The following is a 20,489-nucleotide window of genomic DNA, read 5'->3' as shown; positions in this document are numbered from 1 at the left end:
GTAGACAGACGTAATTGAAGTACTTATGCATATATATTGTAATTCGCCCAACAGACTATCTTCTTCAGAAAACTACTATGTATACAATATATTTTTAGGTTTGCAAAACCATTTAAGGATAAAATACAGTACTTAGGTTATATATTGACTCATGTCCCATTGCTTATTAAAATGACATACCTGTGTTTTCTTATTGCATGTGTTCTCATTTTCATTGAATAAATGGCTTCCAACCTCTTTTTGGACTTCAGAAGATAAATAATACACTTTATAGCAAGAAGATGGTAAAAATGTTAAAAAATAATAGTAAAATAAATGTTCTGGAGACTAGTTGGTTCTGTTGGGATGCCGATTTCTGCTATTGCGATACCCTATATCTGCTCTTTTACAGAGTATGAAAGCTCAGCGTATTTTCATAATAGATTTAAGTCATTGGTGTACGTATGTATGGCCTGAAGGGTACCCTCAGCAATTTCTGTAAGGTTAAATTTACAGAGAAAATTTTTCTGCAAAAATATACTGAACCGAAGTTTTGTTAGCAAGTGAGGCATCAGTGATGTTCTGCATGTAGTTTTATTTTTCTCATCCCATCTCGTCATGTGCTGTTTTGTAGTTCCACTGTTCTCATTGATCCCTCTGGATCAGGCAGGGACCTACTCACTCTACCCATGTTCAGAGTTCAGTAGGGCAAGAAAACTCTTACTCAGAAGTAATGTGATTGCAGTGATGTAGTCTTGAGCTTGAGCTACTTTTTCCAACGTTTCAGGATGGCTTGCAAGTTCAGGCTTTGAACTGCATTGATGTAGTTGCACAATGGCTGTAAGTCTCTTCTAGTGTGAAGCCTAAACACTGGTTTTATTAAACAAGGAGTTGAAAGGATTGACTTGAAAGCACTGAGGAAGAACTTCTCTTTGGTTGTATATGTGTTAACACATAAATGTTTGCTACGCTAACCCTGGATGACTTGAAATACCCTTTTTGTCATGAAGCTAGACATTTTTCTTTTTGAAACAGCCCCATACATGTACAGTTTGTAATTGAAAGTGACTAACAGAAATGTCTTTCCCTTTGAAGTATTCTAAGAGCTCACATTGCTGATTTTTGTGAGATGATTTTTTTTGCTGACTTTTGTCTTGAGCTATGTCTCCCTTTATGTCTCAGATGACGATGGCTGTGATTCTTACTATTCCAGGAGCTTTTGATGAGAAAGCAGGGACCACTTGTGCTAGTCACTGTACAAACACTATGGGTACACTTGGAGGAAGACAAATGAAGTAACTGTTGCACTCTTCCTCACTAAAATTAACAATATACAGAGCAAATATCCTCCCTTTGTACTGTTAATGAATAATACAATTTGGAGATACCTTATTATCATTATAGATAATTTGCCATCCTTATTTAGGAGTAAATATGGCTTTTATATGTATTCTGTTTGTAAGAAACAAGTAAATAATTTAAATACTTTTATAAGAAGGATTTATTAGATATCAGGAGAAATATTTTGTCCAGTAGCTAAGCCATCAGAATGTTTTTAAAATTTCCTGTCTTATGATGATAATTTTGAAACATCTTTTAGCCTTAGTATGAATTCATGTGCATATCATATTTAGAATTCCATTTTGAGTAATTAGTTATAGACAAATATAAGCATTGTTACTATTTTTGGGGAAAAGTAGTATGGCAGAATGGGAATAATCTTAGTCAAGACATGATTTGGATAGTCTGTTTTAAATTAAAATATATTTATGAGGAAATAGTTCTTTCTTAGCCAAAAATATTAATGTTTCCTGATGAAGTCATTAATATAAATTCTGAACTCTGTCCCTTATGGTTTCACCCTCTTGGAACACATATTTGTGGCAGGGTTTTTTTAAAAGTCTCACTTTAAAACTTATTATAGTGATAATTCTGTATGTTCTAGTAGAATACTGTAAAAAAGTCTATTTGGTTTTCGTTTGATGTTCTTTTCAATTCTTGAGAGGTTTTTCTTTTTTATCCCTCCAGAAATGTATCTGAACAGAAAAGTAGGATTCTCTTGTCTCACAGCTTGTCTAATAAACAATGATCCTTTAACGACTGGTCACAGGAGTTTCAAAAAACCCGTTCTAAACCACTGATGTTCAGTAGTTCACTAGCACTTCTGCTGCAAGACCTGCAGCCAAACCACATCCAATATATAATTAATATTATATTCCATGAGTCATAAGGACAGATAGATTTTTCTGTTTATAAAATATCTACAAAAATTGTAATAATTCAGATATATTTTTCATTTGGATAATCTACTTACCTTAATAAAATGCAATTGGATTAGTTATACAAATTACACGTTTAGTTTTTAAAGTCTTTTATGGTGTAGACCTTACATACATACAGTCAAAACCTGGCTTGTAGAGACAGCTTGATAATGGCAAAACCAGTTTTATTTAGGATGGGATTCTTAAGTATAGAGTCAAAGCTTTGTGTTGTCTTACATAGAGAATCACCTCCAGAGCATAATTCGGACAAATCTAGGAGGTGCGTTTAAAGTAGATAGGATGAATCATTACTTAGAGGTCTTACCCTCCCCAATGATAGAGGTCATGGGCAGCTAGCATATGTTAGAAGTCTAACGAACATTTTAAAATTTTACGGGAGGAATCCAGACCAAAGTGCAGGGCAAAAGGGCCAAAGGATGTGTCAGCAGCCCTCTCGATGTGCTAGGTCTCCTCAGTCATCATGAAAGGGGCATGGAGTTGATGCCTTGCTTACTCTTAGACAGCGTAATGCTTCACAGAGTGATTCCTACAGAGGAAGTAGAGTTAAATACTTACAACAATAGCTATCTTATCAAAAGCAAAACATAGCAGTAAGTTGTTGCATTGTTTCCAAACAGGGAATAGCTAAGAGCTTTAAGAGCCAGTATGTGTTATCTGATTTAAAAAAAATATAATCTATACCTGTCTTTACATATATTTTTTTTTTTTAAAAAGCAGTCTCATGGGTAAATTTACCAACTTAAAATTTGCTATAATGGTATTAGTCCAAATATTGAAAAAGAGCATGCATAAATTATAAATGAGTTGTCCTGTTAGCGCCAGTGTGTAGATCCAGAGTAGAACATCTTTCTTGCATAGGAGTACAGGATACTACTAGTGAGCTTGAGAGTTATGTACAAGGTACTGCTGAGTGCAGAATAAGGCAACTGAGGTTACTGCCTAAAGGTCACTCTCTCTGTAATATGAAGCTCTGCTTTTCAGAAACAGATTAGGTTACCAATAAGTGCAATAGACTATTAACTGAAATACTATCAGCTGCAAACATTAAAAAATAATGGTATTAGCATTAAAAAATAGGCATATTCTTAAGGAAGGTTATTCAGAGTTTCTAGGACTGTTGTCATTTTCACCCCTGTAACTACCAGGGCTAAAAGCAAGTTTTTATTTTTAATGCACATTGAGATTCTGACATTATACCAAAAATGGATATTGTTGAATTATTAAGGTCAGAGTAGCTTACCTTAGTAATTTTACCTTAATAAAATGATGGCATATAATAACCTCTTCAACACACATGTAAATCTGCATCAGCGACACACAAAAAACTCTTCAGATTATGAAGGTAGGAAAACAAGCCTCAAGAAATTAGAATACGCCAAGGTTGCCTACATAAATTTAACAGGGCCTTTTGGACATATACATTATTAATACTGCTATTGATGGCAGTTTGAATTCCCTTGTCTCATTCACGTACAGCATGGGGAGTGCTGGTGCACGTGTCTGCTGCCTGTGCACACCAGAGTGGGGCACACACTGTCACTTAGGTACCACACCGCCTATGCTGGCACTGATACCAACTGCAGAAGGGCGACTTGCATTTCTCAGGCTGGCCCCCTAATTTGCATTTAGCACAGCAATCGCTTTGTGAACAGCTAGTAATCTGGCACTGGTAGCGCTGTCCCCATTGGACAACTTCCAGGCTGCTGTGATCAGGAGAGCACACACTTGCCCTCCCCGTGGTGGGAATAGGCTGCAGCTCTGACGTTTGCCTTGGGTACTTTGGCACAGTTCCCAGGCACAAGCTGTTTCTTTGTTGTTTATCACAGAAATGTCACCTTTCAAACCAACTATCGCAGGCATGCAGGTCATAGCTGACTCCCCAATAGCTTAAACACTACCTCTCCCAAAATTTCATCCTTGGGGGATGCTGCCTATTTCTAAACTGTTAAATTGCTAAATAAAAGAAGGCTAGGGATTAAGCCAGGCAACAGTCTGGCTCACATTCATATTGTTTAGAGCTAGTTTCCTTTATAGGAGATTAGTCTTGTTTGTAGAGAGCTGGTTGGAGTGGTCCAAAGTAGTCAGGGACAGAGCTAACAGTTAAGCAATGTGAATTATAAGGGATGCTTAAGCTTGCTCCATTGTACTCTCTTATTTAGCAAGACAGATTTAGGCTCTGGCTTTGAAGTTTAACAGTTTCATGATGTCAAAAAAAAGGATAAGGGAATCATTGAATTGCTGACTGTACCTCTCCAAGAGTAACTCCTGCATTAGCAAGGATTTCTTCCCATCAATAAATTGGAAATATCCCAAATAAATAAAATTTATTTAGAGAGCTCAGATACCTACCTCATGTTTCTTTGCATGTTATATACATCCTGTGTCATTTTCAAAATTCATGTGTGAAATTGCCATTCTCTAAGTATATTCTCCCTTAACACACATTTGGTTGGCTTGTTTGCCTGGACTGAATCATACTCCTCTGTCCAGTTAGTTCATCAAAACACAGCATTTCTTTCTGATCATAGAAGGGACTCTGTGCTTCTTGCTGAAGTCTGAGAGAACACACCTTCTTACTACGTGATCTAATTTGCTCATCGTTTGCAAAACACATTAGTCGTTTGACTCAACTGTGAATATAGTTTCATTTTCTTTTCTTTAAGTGCATGTTGACGTCGAAATAGAAAAAGATCCACATCCATCATTAAAATATGCTTCAATGTAGATGGGATATCTGAACCATTGTAGGAAGTGATATTTCATCTCATTCAAGTTTGGCCATTGCCTTAGCAGTTCCTTTGAATGCAGTTGCTGGACTTCTGCGTATTCCACAAATGTTTTCAATGAGAAGAGCCTAAAGAAAGGGGTGCTTGTTCAGAATTTCAAAAAGAATAGAGTATAGTCACGCAGGGAATACATATTTTCCCTGTCAAGCAGTTGGAATCTTTCATTTATGGTCAGAAAATCCTCTAGAGAATGTTTTATCCAGACATATCTCACCCTCTTTTCTTTAGTCTTTTTGTTCATCTTCGGCATGTGTGACTGTACTCAGGTAGAAGAGCACCATTTCCCTACAGATCAAATTGCACTAATTTTCCTCAAGCAGAAAGACCACTTTGGGATTTCTGCCTGTGATATCTTTCTTTCACTCTCAGTATATTCAGATGGTTTTTATAAATGATTCAAATGCTAATTGTGGGTACAGAACATTAAGGCAAGAAAAGCTAGACTCACACAATACCAAATGATAAGAAAATAGATTTACAAGTTTGAGCTTCATATACAGACTAGGGACAACCTCAGTTTATAAAATTACTATAAAATTCTCCATGTTTACATGTATGTTTTTAAAGCTGAGATGTGCACAGAATACACCATATACTTATTTGGTTATTGCAGGATGTCAGTGATCAATATAAATTTCATTTTCCTTGAAGTACCAGTTATAGTAACTTTCTCTCATATACAAGAGGCATTTATGAAAAAGAAGTCGAATAAGACTGTTCAGGTACAAACTTTGAGAAGTGCCAAATTTATGATCCTCTTTGTAGTATTAATATAGAACCTGTAGGAACATAACTTATCAGCATCTTTAATCACAAGATCACATAATATTTTTCCATGATTTATTTTATTTTTTTCTCTGATTTCCTGGTGGACTGAAAAACAGAAATGTGGGTTATCAGTCTAGAAAGACTGCTGAAGTCTCTATTTCAGCTGTAGGAAAACTTTTAAGTAACCTTTGTCACTTGCTTAGATAGCTGAAAACAGTATTAGGTTGTCCTTCTTTACTTGAACTATTTCAGAGGTTTAACCATTCTTGTTTTCTTTTTTCCATTCTGTTGCTTTATTGTCCAGTTCATTGCCCTGGCTTCATGTCCTTTCCATATGCATTTTATCCCAATCCTAATTTCTTTGCACAGCCATTTTCTGCCCCTCCTCCTCTCCCTGGTTCTCATCCAGCCTTTCTCTTTTCTCTGCTTTGGCTTCATGCCAGCCTTCCTGCCCTTCTGTTATCCTTATTCCTTTTTCCCACTTGCTCACAGTCCTCATCTTCCATGTCCAATCTCAGTGTTTTTTCTTACCATATCACTTTCTTCTTTCATTTTCTTTTCCTGCTTTCTCTGTCTCTGTCTACATCCTGGCTCCTTGCCACATCTCTTTTCTTCCCTTTCACTTCATTTATTTCATACTGTTAGTCCCAAAGTCCAGTGTTTTATCCATGCTCTGTTCTATTTTTTCCCCTCCACTCTTTCTACCCTACTGCTAGTCTCATTCCTGCAACCTACTTTTTCTAATCTGTTCCACTTTGCTGACCACAGGTGGTTATGGTCCCCTTTTTTCTGCAGTCAAATAGAAAAAGTCTTCCTCATCTATATTGTATTAAGAAGGGAGATCTGTAATGAGTTTCAGGCATCATTTCCTGTGTCTAGTGCAGTACTATGGATCAGGTTTGCAATTGCAGAGAAAATGCTATTTAGCTTCTGAATGATATTGCTCTTATTTCGGGGTTTACATATGAGACTGGTTTTAAGGGAGGCTTCGTCTTGGGGAACAAATAAGATGATCTTCAAAACTCAATTCACAGTAACTCTAATAGTTTAATAATTACCTTACTCCCAAATGTTGGGAGTCTCTGTGTTGGGATTTGCTTTTGTTTGTTTCACTCCCCAGTAGCTTAAGTGAATACAGGTCCCTCACCTGTACTTCGCTTCTTAATGTCCTTGATGCTTAGTGAAGTGCTGATTATCACCCTATTCCATTAGTTAAATACGTGTCTCCAGTGTTATTCTAAGCAGTTTTTTAATTGATGACTTATCTTATTTATTCCATCTGCTGAATATGTGGCTAGCATGAGGTTACAGCAGTTCTATGACAGAATCTTAGTAATGATAATAGCAATAATAAAAATTGAAACTACTTCCCTGATTTATATGTTCTTATTGCTAATCTTTTAAACATCCAAGTGAATGTTTAAACAGAGTCACTGCTACTGATCAGACTAACATTTAGGCCTACAGTGGACCATACTAGCAAAGATGGGCTCTTTGATTTATCCATTATAATCTAAAAACTGTCTTGTAAGTATGTAGTGGTATGATTTTTTCAAAGGTTTGAAACTTGGCTAAGTTTTGACAGTTTTCCAAACAGACATAGGAATATTCTTAGGCCATGGAATTCATCCTCTCCCTAATACAGAGTCTTCAAATCATACAAGCGTTGACGCTTACAATGGTCAAGCAGTATATTTTCCCACATCCAGCTCCCAAAAGTGCTTCATTTTTGGTTGATATATTTTTCTGCCTAATTTAAAAAAAAAATAAAAAATCATAAGCACTCACAGGCAACAGTCCTAGAAAACTGCCTAACAAAAATCACACAGCGAGGTAAACATGCAATTTTCCAACCCAGTCATGTCACGTTTACTGTTATGAGCAATTGAAAACTGGGTCTTACAAGTGGAGATGTAGGCCATCTTACTCAGTGGTGAAGACTGCTAATAATAATGGTGTAATCACTGGTATTTCATGTGTTCTGCCTAGGGTTTTGGTGTGTTTAGTGAATAAACACCTTAGATATTAAAATAATACTTGGGAATTTCACTGTGTTTCGTGCAATGGTGTGAGACTGATGTTCCAAAATAGTACTGTTTTTGATCTAACGTTGTTGATCCACTACTTTCCTATTATATGGCTTTGTGTCACTGTGGATGAGCACATGCTAGGGACCATATCCAATGAAAATGGAGTGGGAACCTGAAAAATGACAGCAGGTGGAAGGAAATTGCAGGAAGAGTGTGGGGAGACCTTAGTTAAAGAGAACTGAGGAATGGATTTCAAGAAGGAAAAAAAAAATAGCATTGCCCACAGAAAGGGATACAAGCACCAATAAAAGGGTAGAAGAAAACAAGTTGGGAAGATACATGTAATGAGCTGGAAGTCTCAGATACAGGGAACAGAGAAAAAAGGGCCTGAGGACTAAGAAATGATGGGGGTGTGTGAATAAAAGATGGATGGTCACCCAGGTCACTAAGGACAGTAGGAAATGTGCAGCTTTGAAAAGAGAGGAGTGGAGAAATGTTGGGGTTTGGCAGGTAAGAAAATTGAAGGACTGAAGGAATTTACTGCTGGGGGTATGTGCAAATTGGACGATGCATATTCATTGCTGTGCAAAGTAGCACATCAGGACATTTGCATAAAACCTCCAGCTTTCTGAATTTACAACTTAAGCAGGTATCTCTCTGGTGGTAAAGAAAAGGGAATAAATGATCTGAGGTAGTGGCACTGGGACTTGGATAATATAACTCAAAAGTTCAAAGCTCAGCCAGAGCCAGCAGTTTATCCTTTGCAGTTGCTGGCACAGATCTAGCGTCCAGTGCGTTGCTTCAGAGGAAAATATCTGACCATACAGGAGAGGAAGACACTTTCCAGGAGCACTGATTCTGCTCCCAGCTAATTCACTAGCAGTAAAACTAACATGGCTTGAGAGCAGTTTGGAGCTGCCTGTGCAGCCTCAAATGCGTAGGGAGATTTTTGAGGAATCTCTATCACTCTTTCATGCCCCATATTTACTACTCTGTCACTGCAGTTACTTATCTCTGGCAACAGGCCTCACAGTCTGTCAGCTGGCCAACACTGGTGCTCCTAAGCCTGTGGTTTATGAAACTGAGTGTCGGGCTGTCTTAGGTAACATTTAATGTGTGGTAAAACTTGGCCCATTTTTTGGCAGGGGGAAATTGTATTTGAAGGCTTCATAGTGTGCCTATTGCAGTACATTTATTTATGCTGCGTTTTTTTTTCCCCTTCTAGCTTTTTATGTTCAGTGTTGCACTCCATGTTACATTAGGTTTAAAGAGCTGTTCAACTCCAGTGCTCCTGTGTCCAGTCAGTGTTTTGTCTGTTCATCTGTGCATGTTTTTCTAGCTCCTTAGATCATAAGTGTTGCTCCAATTAATGCGAATTGCACTTCATTTCTTCATAATATTTCATCTGAGGACTAACTTGGTTTCACTGTAGGGAGGCTGCTTTTCTTTCCACTTGCTATTTTTGAAAAAAAAACATAGCTCTTTCAGTGTAACTGTGGTGGTCTGCCTGCACATCTGATCATGCATTCTGTCTTGATTGATTCTGATGGAGACTTTTTTTTTTTTCTAAAAGTCATAGGTGACCCTTTCCACATTACACAGAATCACAGAACATTTTGAGGTTTGAAGGGATCTCTGGAGGTCATCTAGTCCAGCTCCCCTGGTCAAGTAGGCCCACCCAGAGCAGGCTGCTCAGGACCATGTACAAATGGCTTTTGAGTGTCTCCAAGGATGGAGATTCCAAAACCTCACTGGGCAACCTGTGCCAGTGCCAGGTCACACCCACAGTATAAAAGTGCTTCCTGATGTTCAGGCAGAACATCCTGTGTTTCAGTTTGTGCCCATTGCCTCTGGTCCTGTTACTGGGCACCACTGAAAAGAGTCTAGCTCTGTCCTCTTTGCAGCCTCCCTTCAGGTATTTACACACATGGATGAGATTCCCCTGACCCTTCTTTTCTCCAGGTTGAAGAGTCCCAGCTCTCTCAGCCTTTCCTCATATGTGAGGTGCTCCAGCCCCTTCATCATCTTAGTGGCCTTTTGCTGGACTCTCTCCAGTGTATCCATGTCTCTTATGTACTGAAGAGGCCAGAACTGTGCATGGTTCCCCAGGTGTGGCCTCACCAGCATTTAGATCTTCTCTCTCGACCTGCTGGCATGTCTCTTCCTAATGCATCTCAGGATACTTTTGACCTTCTTTGTGGCCAAATCACATTGCTGGCTCATGTTCAACTTGGTGTCTACCAGAACCCTCAGGTCCTTTTTTACAAAACTCCTTTCCATCCAGGCAGCCCCCAGCATGTACTGGTTCCTGGAGTTGTTCGTCCCCAGGTGCAGGACTTTGCACTTCTTGTTGAACTTCATGAGGTTCCTGTCAGCCCATTTCTCTAGCCTGTCAAGGTCCCTTTTGTATGGCAGCACAACCCTCTGGCATATCAGCCACTTCTCCCAGTTTGGTGTCATCCACAAACTTGCTGAGGGTGCACTCTGCCCCATCATCCAGATCATTAATGAAGGTGTTGAACAGGACTGGATCCGATACTGATCCCTGGGCTACACTGCTAGTTACTGACCTCCACCTAGATTTCTTGCAACTGATCAGCATCCTCTGGTCCCAGCCATTGAGCCATTTTTCAACCCACCTGCGTGGTGGAATGGTAGCTCCTTACCTGACTTTCTGTTTGGCAAGCATCACATCAGAACAGGCTGGGAATGGAGGTTTACAATGTAGTTTTGCAGCTATTTTGAAGAATTCCTTAGTAGTATAAGGTGCAGCCTAGAAAAAAGCACAGAAATAGGTATTTGAAAAAGTATCGCAGACTGATGTGAGGTGTGATGACTGATATGTGCATGTGAAGGATCTATGAAGGCCTTTGAAAATGAGGACAAGCAGCTTCTGGTTGGTGAAAAAGCTTCTGGCTTTTTCATTTGTATGAATTGGCAAAGACAACACTGGAAAATAAGAATCAAAATATATATTGTCATTTTTCTTAAGGTTTGCAATATTTCATTAGATACTGCAGTTTCTTTTAAAATAGCCATATCTACTTCATTTGTAGCTCTTCATTGAGATACCTTTGGATAGTAGTAATTTGCTGTAATTATTCTTATTCTACAAATATTTCTACTTTTAGGCACAGTTCTGATGATCTGGTAATTAGATTTTAAAATACTCCTTCTAAAACATAACTGAATGAGGTTAAAACTATCACAGACTGATTTGCGTATCCAAAAGCAGGTAATTGAAATTAGCAGTGACCTGAATACCTTAGTCTTGGTGATGTGCATCAAGGATTTCCAGCAGGAGTTATTTCTTTGGCAGCAGGAAGCATTGACATTGCAGCAGGGAGGGGACTTCTTGTGGCATAAATCCAGAACTTTGGTAATCCAAAAAGCTGTGTTTTGTTACTAAACTGAAAATGCATTTAAAACTCCCCCCACCACCACTTTGGTAGAACTACTACCACTTTTCAGAATGGCTGTTAACAAGATTATGCAACTGCTGATGATTTAGTCAGCTTAACAACTAAGTATGCTCCATTTTTTCATAATGTAAAAACACAAATATATGTGTTGAGGGTTCTCAGTTGAAACCAGGGCTAATTGAATTTGGAAATAAACCTGTTAGGGCTTCCTCCCTGCTTCCACAGTTTGCGGAATATTTTGCTGTTACTGTCAGAATGGAAAGCCAGCATTAGAAAGCTGAGGAGAGCAAGAGCTTTTTATTTGTATGGAAATTTGCACCAATATTTTCCTGTATTTCTGTGATTAGAAGTTTGGGGTTATTTTTTGCATTTAATTGATTCTTCCTTATCGTGGTATTTTGTAGCAAGTTGTCTGTGTACTTAATCCACATTGAATTTCATTATTTTTGTTGCACTGATTTCCTTTCTTTTTAGCCTTTATTTATTTATTTATTGCTTGCTTTTATGCCAAATTACTATCCTTTCCCTTAGGTGCCTTCCAATTCAGGTCCCATTTATCTGTACCTCTCTTCTTCTGCTCTGAAGAATCCTTTCTTTTCTGCACAGCTTATTTTCCCCTGTGCTCATCCTGGCCTCCCCTGTTGCTTAAATTTACATTATGAATTCTGTTCGTTTTAGCATATATCCAAAAGTGCAAAGAGTTGTCTCATTTACTTGAGCCCTATATTCACATTCTAACTGTATTTTTTGCTCCTTGTGCAGTTTCTTACTCCTTTCTGACCGACCAATTTATCAGGGTAGACGTACTACAGCCTCTGATGGAGAACTATCTCCAGAGATTTTGGCGCAGCAATAGAAGAGCTGGCTGAAAACAGTTGCTTGCAGCATTCTTGCAGGAATTGAAAAATATGCTTTGGATTTTTTCATTATATGATACTCTACCCTATTCTACTGTACTATAATTGCTACCATTACTAATACATTAAATGGATTTGGTAAACATAAGATAAATGTGCCAATTTCTACTACTGACAGAGAATAAATTTACTTCCATGATGGCTGTGAGTCAGATCCCTTTGGCAGTGATGGTACACAGATGTTGAATTAATTAGGCCTAAAGAAATATTTGTGATCCAAGTCATGACAGGTAGTGATGGAGGGTTAGTTTTTTTCCATACTGATGCGGATTTGTTTACACATGTAAGGATGAAGGGGAGACTTTGGGGTTGAAGTTATGCTGAGAGTACACTGAAATTGTACAAGAACTGCATTTTATTCTGGCTTGTGTGATTTATGGCAACGTGTGTAGTAGCTGCAGAAAGTGGTATTTTGGAGGTGTTGCTTATGGTTTATCATATGATTTCAGCTAGTGCAGGAAGGCATGAATAAACTGAATGATAGATATACTGCTCCTGTCCTACTTCTGCCATTTCAAACACCTCTGTTTTTGCCCATTTTAGACCAACCTTGTGAAGCTGCTTTTGATGCACTGGGCAAATCCCAATCTTCTTAACTGCAATAATGAAAAGCCTTCAGGTAGGTGAAAATCCATGTATATTATGTATGTAGTACTGTGACGCTGTTTTCTTTTCTTCTTGCTTTCTTAGTTATACTAAAATACGGAGGTAAGCAGTGACAACCAACATGGCTTCACTAAGGGCAAATTGTGCCTGACAAATGTAGTGGTGTTACAGTGTTGGTGGATAAGGGAAGAGCAACTGACATCATCTACTTGGACTTTTGCAAAGCATTTGACACTGTCCTGCGTGACATCCTTGTCTCTAAATTGGAGAGACATGGATTTGATGGATGGACCACTCAGTGGATAAGGATTTGACTGGATGGTCACACTGAAAGAGTTACAATCAGGGCTTAGAACTAGATGATCTTTAAGGTCCCTTCCAACCCAAACCATTCTGTGATTCTATGATACGCACACAGGCACACGTATATATGTGCATATGTATATAGTTTATATAGTTTATGTAGTATGTAGAGTTATATACACATATGCATGTGTATTTTCATATCTTGCTAAGAACTGCTAGTCATGATCATGCAGGATGTCGTATCAAATTATAGTGTGTTTTTCCACTTGTTGCATTCCCTATTTATTTTTGATTATGTTTTTTTCCTGTAAGTTTTCCAGTGCCTTGGTAGTAGCTGATGAGTTAACAATGTTTCTGGTTGGCAAACACAACTGATTTCAGCACTTCTGTATGTGCAAGACCTATAAATTTAGTTTGCAGAGATGTAAAAGGTTTGAAAAGGATTTCAGTACATGTTTTTATTGAAATACAGAGTTGAAAACAGTTGTGTTGCTTTTCCTCAAGTCCTATAAATTGAATAATACTTCAGTTCACTACACAGAATGGTTTTGAGATTTTGTAAATGACAACTTAATTCCATACTGAATTTACTTTGCCTTTGTTTTCTCAGTAATTTCAGGTATTATTTTATGATCAATATCTGAGTAATTATTTTCATTTTATCTAGCTGGATGCTTAATCTTAACCTGATCTAGAGATTTGAACTGAAAGGAGCTTTTCTGCACTGTTTTCTTTGTCTGATATCTTGGTGTTCCAATGTCTTAGATGTTGCAGCTTCTGAGTTTATTGAGGAAATGCTTCTGAAGGCTGAAATTGTTTGGGAGGAAAAAATGAAAGACCCTTTAGCTGTTTCTACCTTATCTCAAGAAGAGCCATATGAAGAGATCATTCATGATCTGCCCACAATTTCCAATAAACTGTAAGTGTTTCTGTTGTAAAGAGTGATGCACTGAGTGATGCTAGATTATAATTTGAACTGTATTTGTCAATCTGTGAATCCTGTCTGTGTGTCCTTGGAGAAACTCAAAACCAGGACATGGTCCTTGGCAACCAGCTCTATGCGTCCCTTCTTGAGCAGAGGGGTTGGACAACGTGCCCTCTAGAGGTCCTTTCCAAACTCAACCATTCTGTGATTCTGTGCAATTGGATGGGTCAAGTAACAATTTAGTTTTGGATGGAAATCTACTGAATCATCTTTTGTATTTGTATCTGTCATTTCTTTTTGTCAACCTTAAGTCTATAAATATAGACTATGAGTGATAAAATAGATGGTTATAATTGCCAGTAAAATTATCTGGGGTTGCTGTAGCAGAATTGTTAGAGGTTAATACTGCAGACCCAAACATCTTTTTATTAAGGTTGATGGAAGTAGCGTAGCAAAACTACCATTGCTTATGAAAGAAGCAGGGATGAGTTTTTTAGACTGAAATGTCAGAGATTATGCTGTTTACAGATGTTAACTGGCTTAGAAGTTGTTTGAAGGATCTCAGAATTGCCTGTGGAAGGATCACAGTAAGAGAAGTTCTCTCCAACAAAAGCTATAAGCTCAAAGAGCCCATGAAAATGTCATTGCAGAATCTGCCTTGATATAATTCGTTTTAAATCATCTTTCTAACAAGTTATAAGCTGCCATAGTGATTCAAATATTGATAATAAAACTGCTAGTTATTTGATTGTTAGCTTCCACGTTTTTGTATGATTTCTTTTTTTCTTAGAAGTCAAAGACATACCAGAGGACAGCGAATTTTACAAAAGCACCTGTTTATCTAAAAAAAAACCTACGCAAAATTTCAAATTAATTCCATATATGATGGCTTATACACCTAAAAATTAAAATGGCTATGCAAGATTTTTTTCCAGTTAGGTATGCCAGTAGCAACAGTCCAACCTTGTTCAAATAAAATTATCCTAGATAACTCTCCTTCCTGTCTATTATGCAATATTATTTTGGCTTAAGTCTCCCTTTGTGGTTAATTATCTATTAATTATCCATTAATTTTCATAAAAGAAGACAGTTCATGCTAATCCACTTGCATACATTAACATAAAATCTTCTCTTGTGCTGTCCTATATTTCAATTTTCAGTAGCATTGCTTGACTTCTTATGACTAATAGAAATGCATATGAATGTAGATAGAAATATTTTTCTAAAAACCCACTGCTTTCTGGAAACATTTTATTTCAGTTCATTTTATTTTTCACAATATCTTCTTGAACCTGAGTCATAATGAATTGTTGGAGTAATTTTAATATGTTTTTTCTTTCTTGTACTCATTCACATTTTTGTTGTAATAAGATTTACGTGTCAGCATTTTCATCACATGAAGTCCTATTAATATCTCACAAATACACATAATTTATAGGCTATTGTCCTGTACATCAATGCATGCAACAAAGTCATGGTGTTATTGTCCTCTTCAACTTCAAAATGCATCTGTGGAAACAGAAAGCACCTTTTTTCCTCATGCTTTTCTGTGATTTACAACCTACTTCTCTTTTATGACACCTGAAAAGTGTATTTGTGTGAGGAGTTTACAGCTGAATTTTAAGAAGTGTTTCTAGCGTGTTTTATATACTTAACACAAAAGTGTTAAGATTAAATGGTTAAGGTTCAAAATTCACAGGAAAAAAAAAACATGGATCTTCACAATTTAAGAGGCATTACATGAATAATAAAAAGTTGTAAGTGACAGTGCTTTGATTTTTAATATTTGAATTCATTTGGCTTATGCTTTTCTTTAAATCTTTCTTCTTTTTGTCTGTGATTAAATCTTAAAAATAATTCAGGATTTGAGCAGTTTTTGACAATAGCAAAAGACTACTCAAACCCAAAATTTTATATTTAATAATGTTTTGTTCAATTCTGGGTAAAATGTGCATTAGTATTAGTCATTTCTGCTTGTGGGTGTCACAGCTATTTCATTTCTTCTACCGTCTAATAATTGATATCTCTTATTCTATGACATCTAATTGCCAAGCTCACAAAAGTAGCTGTCTAATGGCTTTTCTGTTCTGCAGTCTAAATCAAGAAAAAAGGCAAACCCAGTTGGTTCTTGGATCTTTTGTTTATGTGACATTTGGTAAACAAATTTATGACAAATGCATCTTAGATAAATCAAAGCAATAAATAGAAATATTTAATTTCACTAGTGTTCCTTTAGACATTTTACATTAAATTGTCTAAAGCAAAATATCATTAGAAAGGAAATTGTGTATATTTCATTACAAAATGTTGAAACTAATTCTTTCAATGTTTACAGATTGAGGGTTTTGTCAAAAGAAAGACTTTGTTCATTTATCTTTTTTCCAATAGTAAACTACTTTGACTTGTTTTCCAATGAATTCTGCTTAGAAGGTGCTTTGCCTCTGCTTAGGACTGTACCTTTCTAAAACTGTGTGTATCAGTTCTATTTCCAACAGCAGTTCTTATCCTGAATTAAAATCAATGTTAGCTATGGGCCCTCCTTCATTTCATTTGAGTAAACTGTGTGTATAATCCTGGCTTTATTATAATTAGTGATCAAACTCAAGTAATTTAAGAGTAAAACCAAGAGTTTTTTAGACTTAGTTTGACATCTGGGCTTTATCCCATAGTGCAATGCACTATTCCCACATTGCTACATTGAGTCCACATTTCCTTTCAAAGAAATTATGCCCGCTTTTTGGCAAGGAGCTCCTTTACACTCCATGAGATTGTCACATTTGCACTGCCAGAGCCCAGATGATTATTTTTTTAAGATGTTTGTTCATCAGCTGCTGGGGCTGATTCCTCATTAATTCCTCTGGATGTACAACACTGCCAAAATAATCCAAGATTTTGGCATTGTTGTTTTTCAGAAGTGTGATATCATCTGAAGTGTCAGTAAGAAAAACATCTCCATGTGTGTAAGAATATGTTTAACTTACATGTGAATGAATAGTATTGTGTATCATTGCAGTAATATCAGTCTGCTGTATTTTTTTAGCATGTCACAAATTCAAAGCATCTTTTGGTCATAAAATATATCTTAGATATTGTCTGATTAAAAGTAAGCTAAAAAGTGGTGGAATTTAACTTTAACTGCAATGGCAATATCTGTATTGAATTATTTTAAAACATACTATTTTTCAAAACAGTATTGTGTAGGTTAATTGTGTATTTTAATAGCCAAATTGGCTATTGATTTTCCAGCCTAGTGCTGTCAAAAGTACTATATGTGCTTTTTGAATATGTCATGCATATTCTCTTTGGCTTGCTCAGTTCTGCTTCAGAAAAGATATGCATAAAGGTGAATTTTAAATCAAAGTGTTTTGCTCTGTGTCTTTGGGAACAGACCAACCTATGTGAACAGTTTATTTTTCACCAATTTCTTTTTTGAACTTGGACCAGGAACTCATGTCTCAGCCCTGAATTGTATCTTAGTTCTGTGTTTGTGCCACCCACACTTGGCAATCTTTTGTTTGCCTGACATCTTCAGGAGAAGTATAATTGCTTTATTGATTCTCTTTGTAGCAATCCCCTGGCTTTACCGATTGCCAAGCAAGACAGTTTGCTGGAGAAAGACACCATGTTTAAAGATGCAACTAAAGGTTTATGTAAGCAGCAATCTCAAGACAGTGCAGCTGAAAATGTCACTGTGAATGCCACAACTAAACTTGAACAGGTAATGTCATGCAGTTTCTTGAAATGTTTGTTAGTGTTTAGGTCTGGAAATTGTAAAGTTAATGAAGCCGAAGACCATAATAATTTTTTTCCCCTCACCACACAGCAGTATCATTTGCTCTGCGGAGCCTTGTCTCCTTGATCACTCAGTGCATCAGTCTGGCTTTGCAAAGAGTTCCGTCTCTGCAAACTGAACAGCTGCTTCCTACCAGCTACTGGTGGCAGGTCAGGGCTGTGGCAGTCGGAGGGCTCAGAGCTCCTCAAACTCTATTCATGGTTCACAACAGAGGAGGGACAACTGTTAGCACTGCCAAAGTGTGTTCTTGTCTCTTAACTCTGGTTTACAAAGGAAAGAAACACAACCTGGGAGACTGCAAAAACAAAAAGAATGTCTAAGGAATCTTAAGTTGCAAAATAAGTGACTGTAATTTAAAGACAGGAATTGCCAGATTTACAGCTGCAGTTTTAACTCCCTTTCTTGTGCTAATGCATTAAGACACAGGCACTGATTATTTGGATACCCTTTAGGGTTTTCGCCACAGGATCACAATCTTATTCAGTGTATAGGTTGAATACAAAAGCAGGCAATTATCTCTTGCTTGTAAATCTGACACGTCCTAACTTTGAATGTTTAAGACTTAAATGTTTTTTGCTTTGGTTTGGTTTTGGTTTGGTTTATTTTTTTTTTTTTTGGTACAAGGGATTTTATTTTCTGTTACATGTATTTGGGAAACACATTTTCTAGAAGTATTTAGCCGTTGAAGAAAAAAACTACTTTGGAATCTGGGGGTGGAGGGGAGAATTTCCATTTAAAATACTTTACTGTGAGTTTGAAGCATAACAAAAGAACAAGATACTGATTCCATATAAACCATGTTCAGTTCAAAAAACCAGCATAACTACCTTGGCAGAATCATGCACACTTCACTGCTTTTTTTTTCGAACGTGTTTCAGAGGAACGTGTTAATCATATGAGATCAATCATGAGTTTATGTGTCAATCATACCAGTCTAACTCTGAAAGTCCTCAGCTTTGGAATCCCGTAGAGCACTCATTTCCCTATTCAGTCAGAAAATACTACAAAATGTTTTGCACTTGGCTTACATCTTATTTTCATGTCATACAATTTCTGGCCTTGCTGACTGGGCAGTGATGTGATGAAAACACAGTCAATCCATCAGAGAAGCACTGCCGGTCAGAAAAGTAAGTGCTTGCAACCCTGCTAAGAGGAACCCTCCTATAATTGTAAGAAAAGAGAGGGAGTTTTTTGGCTTAGGGTCTCGCTGAGACTATCACTTCCCATGGCACAGGTGTTGGAACTAGATGATGTTTAAGGTCCTTTCCAACCCAAACCATTCCATGATTCTAGATTTTCAACAGGAGTGTAGACAAGAACATATATACTTTCTTCTGCTTGATGATTCTGTTTTGGTGTGGATTTAGCTAAACTTATTCAAGTTTTTATTGTCTCTAGGCTAGACTTTTACTTCACAGTTTGTACAGTAAAACATATTAAAAGAGATAAAAACATATTAAAAGAGATTTTAAAGCCTTGGGACGGCTGCTTAAGGGATCAGGAACGCAAGTTGTGTTCTCCTCTGTCCCTTCAGTGGCAACCATGAATGAAAAAATTAATAGGAAGAGGCAACAGGTCAACTCGTGGCTCCAGGACTGGTGTTTTCAGCAGGGTTTTGGGTTTTTTGAGCATAGGCAGCTATACGAGATACCTGGCCTGCTGGTGGCAGGTGGGATGCACCTGTCCCAGAGGGGGAAAAGAATTTTGGGGCAGGAGTTAGCAGGGCTCATTGGTAGGGCTTTAAACTAGATATGAGGGGGGAAGGGGAACTAACTGGGCCTGTCAGGATTAAACCCAAGGGAAGCACGCCAAGGCTTGAAGGATGCTGGGTTAGTGAGGACTCTCGCTCTGTCATTTCATTTAAGAAAAGGGATAGACGTTTAGAAATTTCTGATTGCGAACAATGGGAAAACCCTATCCCGAAAGGGGAAAAGGGTACTAGGCCAGGAGTTAACAAAGCTCATGGACAGAGCTTCAAACTGGAGGTGGAGGGGGAAGGGGATAAAACCAGGCCCACTGGTAATGAGCCTGGGGGTAAAGGGCCAAGGATGGGGTTGAAATCAGGAGCCCAGCTCAAGTGCATCTATGCTAATGCACGTAGCATCGGCAGCAAACAGGATGAGCTGGAAGCCATTGTGCAGCAGGACAGCTATGACATAGTCGCCATCACGGAAACGTGGTGGGATGACAGTCACGACTGGAATACTGTGATGAGTGGCTATAAGCTCTTCAGAAGGAATAGGCAAGGAGGGAGAGGCAGGGGTGTGGCTCTGTACATTCGGGAGTGTTTTAACTCTATAGAGCTAGATTCCAGTGACGATGAAGTTGAGTGTTTATGGGTAAGGATGAAGGGGAAGGCTGACAAGGGGGATTTTGGGCTGGGAGTCTGCTATAGACCACCCAACCAGGATGAGCAGGTTGCTGAAGTATTCTATAAGAGGCTGGCTGAAGTCACGCAATCTCAGCCCTTGTTCTGGTTGGGGACTTCAACCTACCGGATATCTGCTGGAAATATAACACAGCAGAGAGCAGGCAGGCTAGGGGGTTCCTTGAGTGTATGGAAGATAACTTCCTGACACAACTGGTAGGAGAGCCTACCAGGGGAGGCGCCTCACTAGACCTACTTTTCACAAACAAAGAAGGACTAGTGGGAGATGTGGAGGTCGGAGGCCGTC

The 20,489-nt window shown here is 37.9% G+C and overlaps 1 protein-coding gene across 1 annotated transcript in view; it reads left to right on the top strand.

Moving 5' to 3' along the window:
* The window catches only part of MYO16 (myosin XVI), a 293,425-nt gene that overhangs the window by 76,397 nt on the left and 196,539 nt on the right, over positions 1 to 20,489 (top strand). The window contains exons 7-9 of the mRNA XM_074146466.1: positions 12,728 to 12,803; positions 13,862 to 14,015; positions 17,589 to 17,739. Of these exons, the coding sequence (XP_074002567.1) occupies positions 12,728 to 12,803; positions 13,862 to 14,015; positions 17,589 to 17,739 (381 nt within the window). The remainder of the gene's footprint in view (positions 1 to 12,727; positions 12,804 to 13,861; positions 14,016 to 17,588; positions 17,740 to 20,489) is intronic.

The sequence above is a fragment of the Numenius arquata genome, chromosome 1 (genome assembly GCF_964106895.1).
Source record: "Numenius arquata chromosome 1, bNumArq3.hap1.1, whole genome shotgun sequence".
Classification (NCBI taxonomy): Eukaryota; Metazoa; Chordata; class Aves; order Charadriiformes; family Scolopacidae; genus Numenius; species Numenius arquata.
This window is presented reverse-complemented; position numbering and strand designations above follow the sequence as displayed.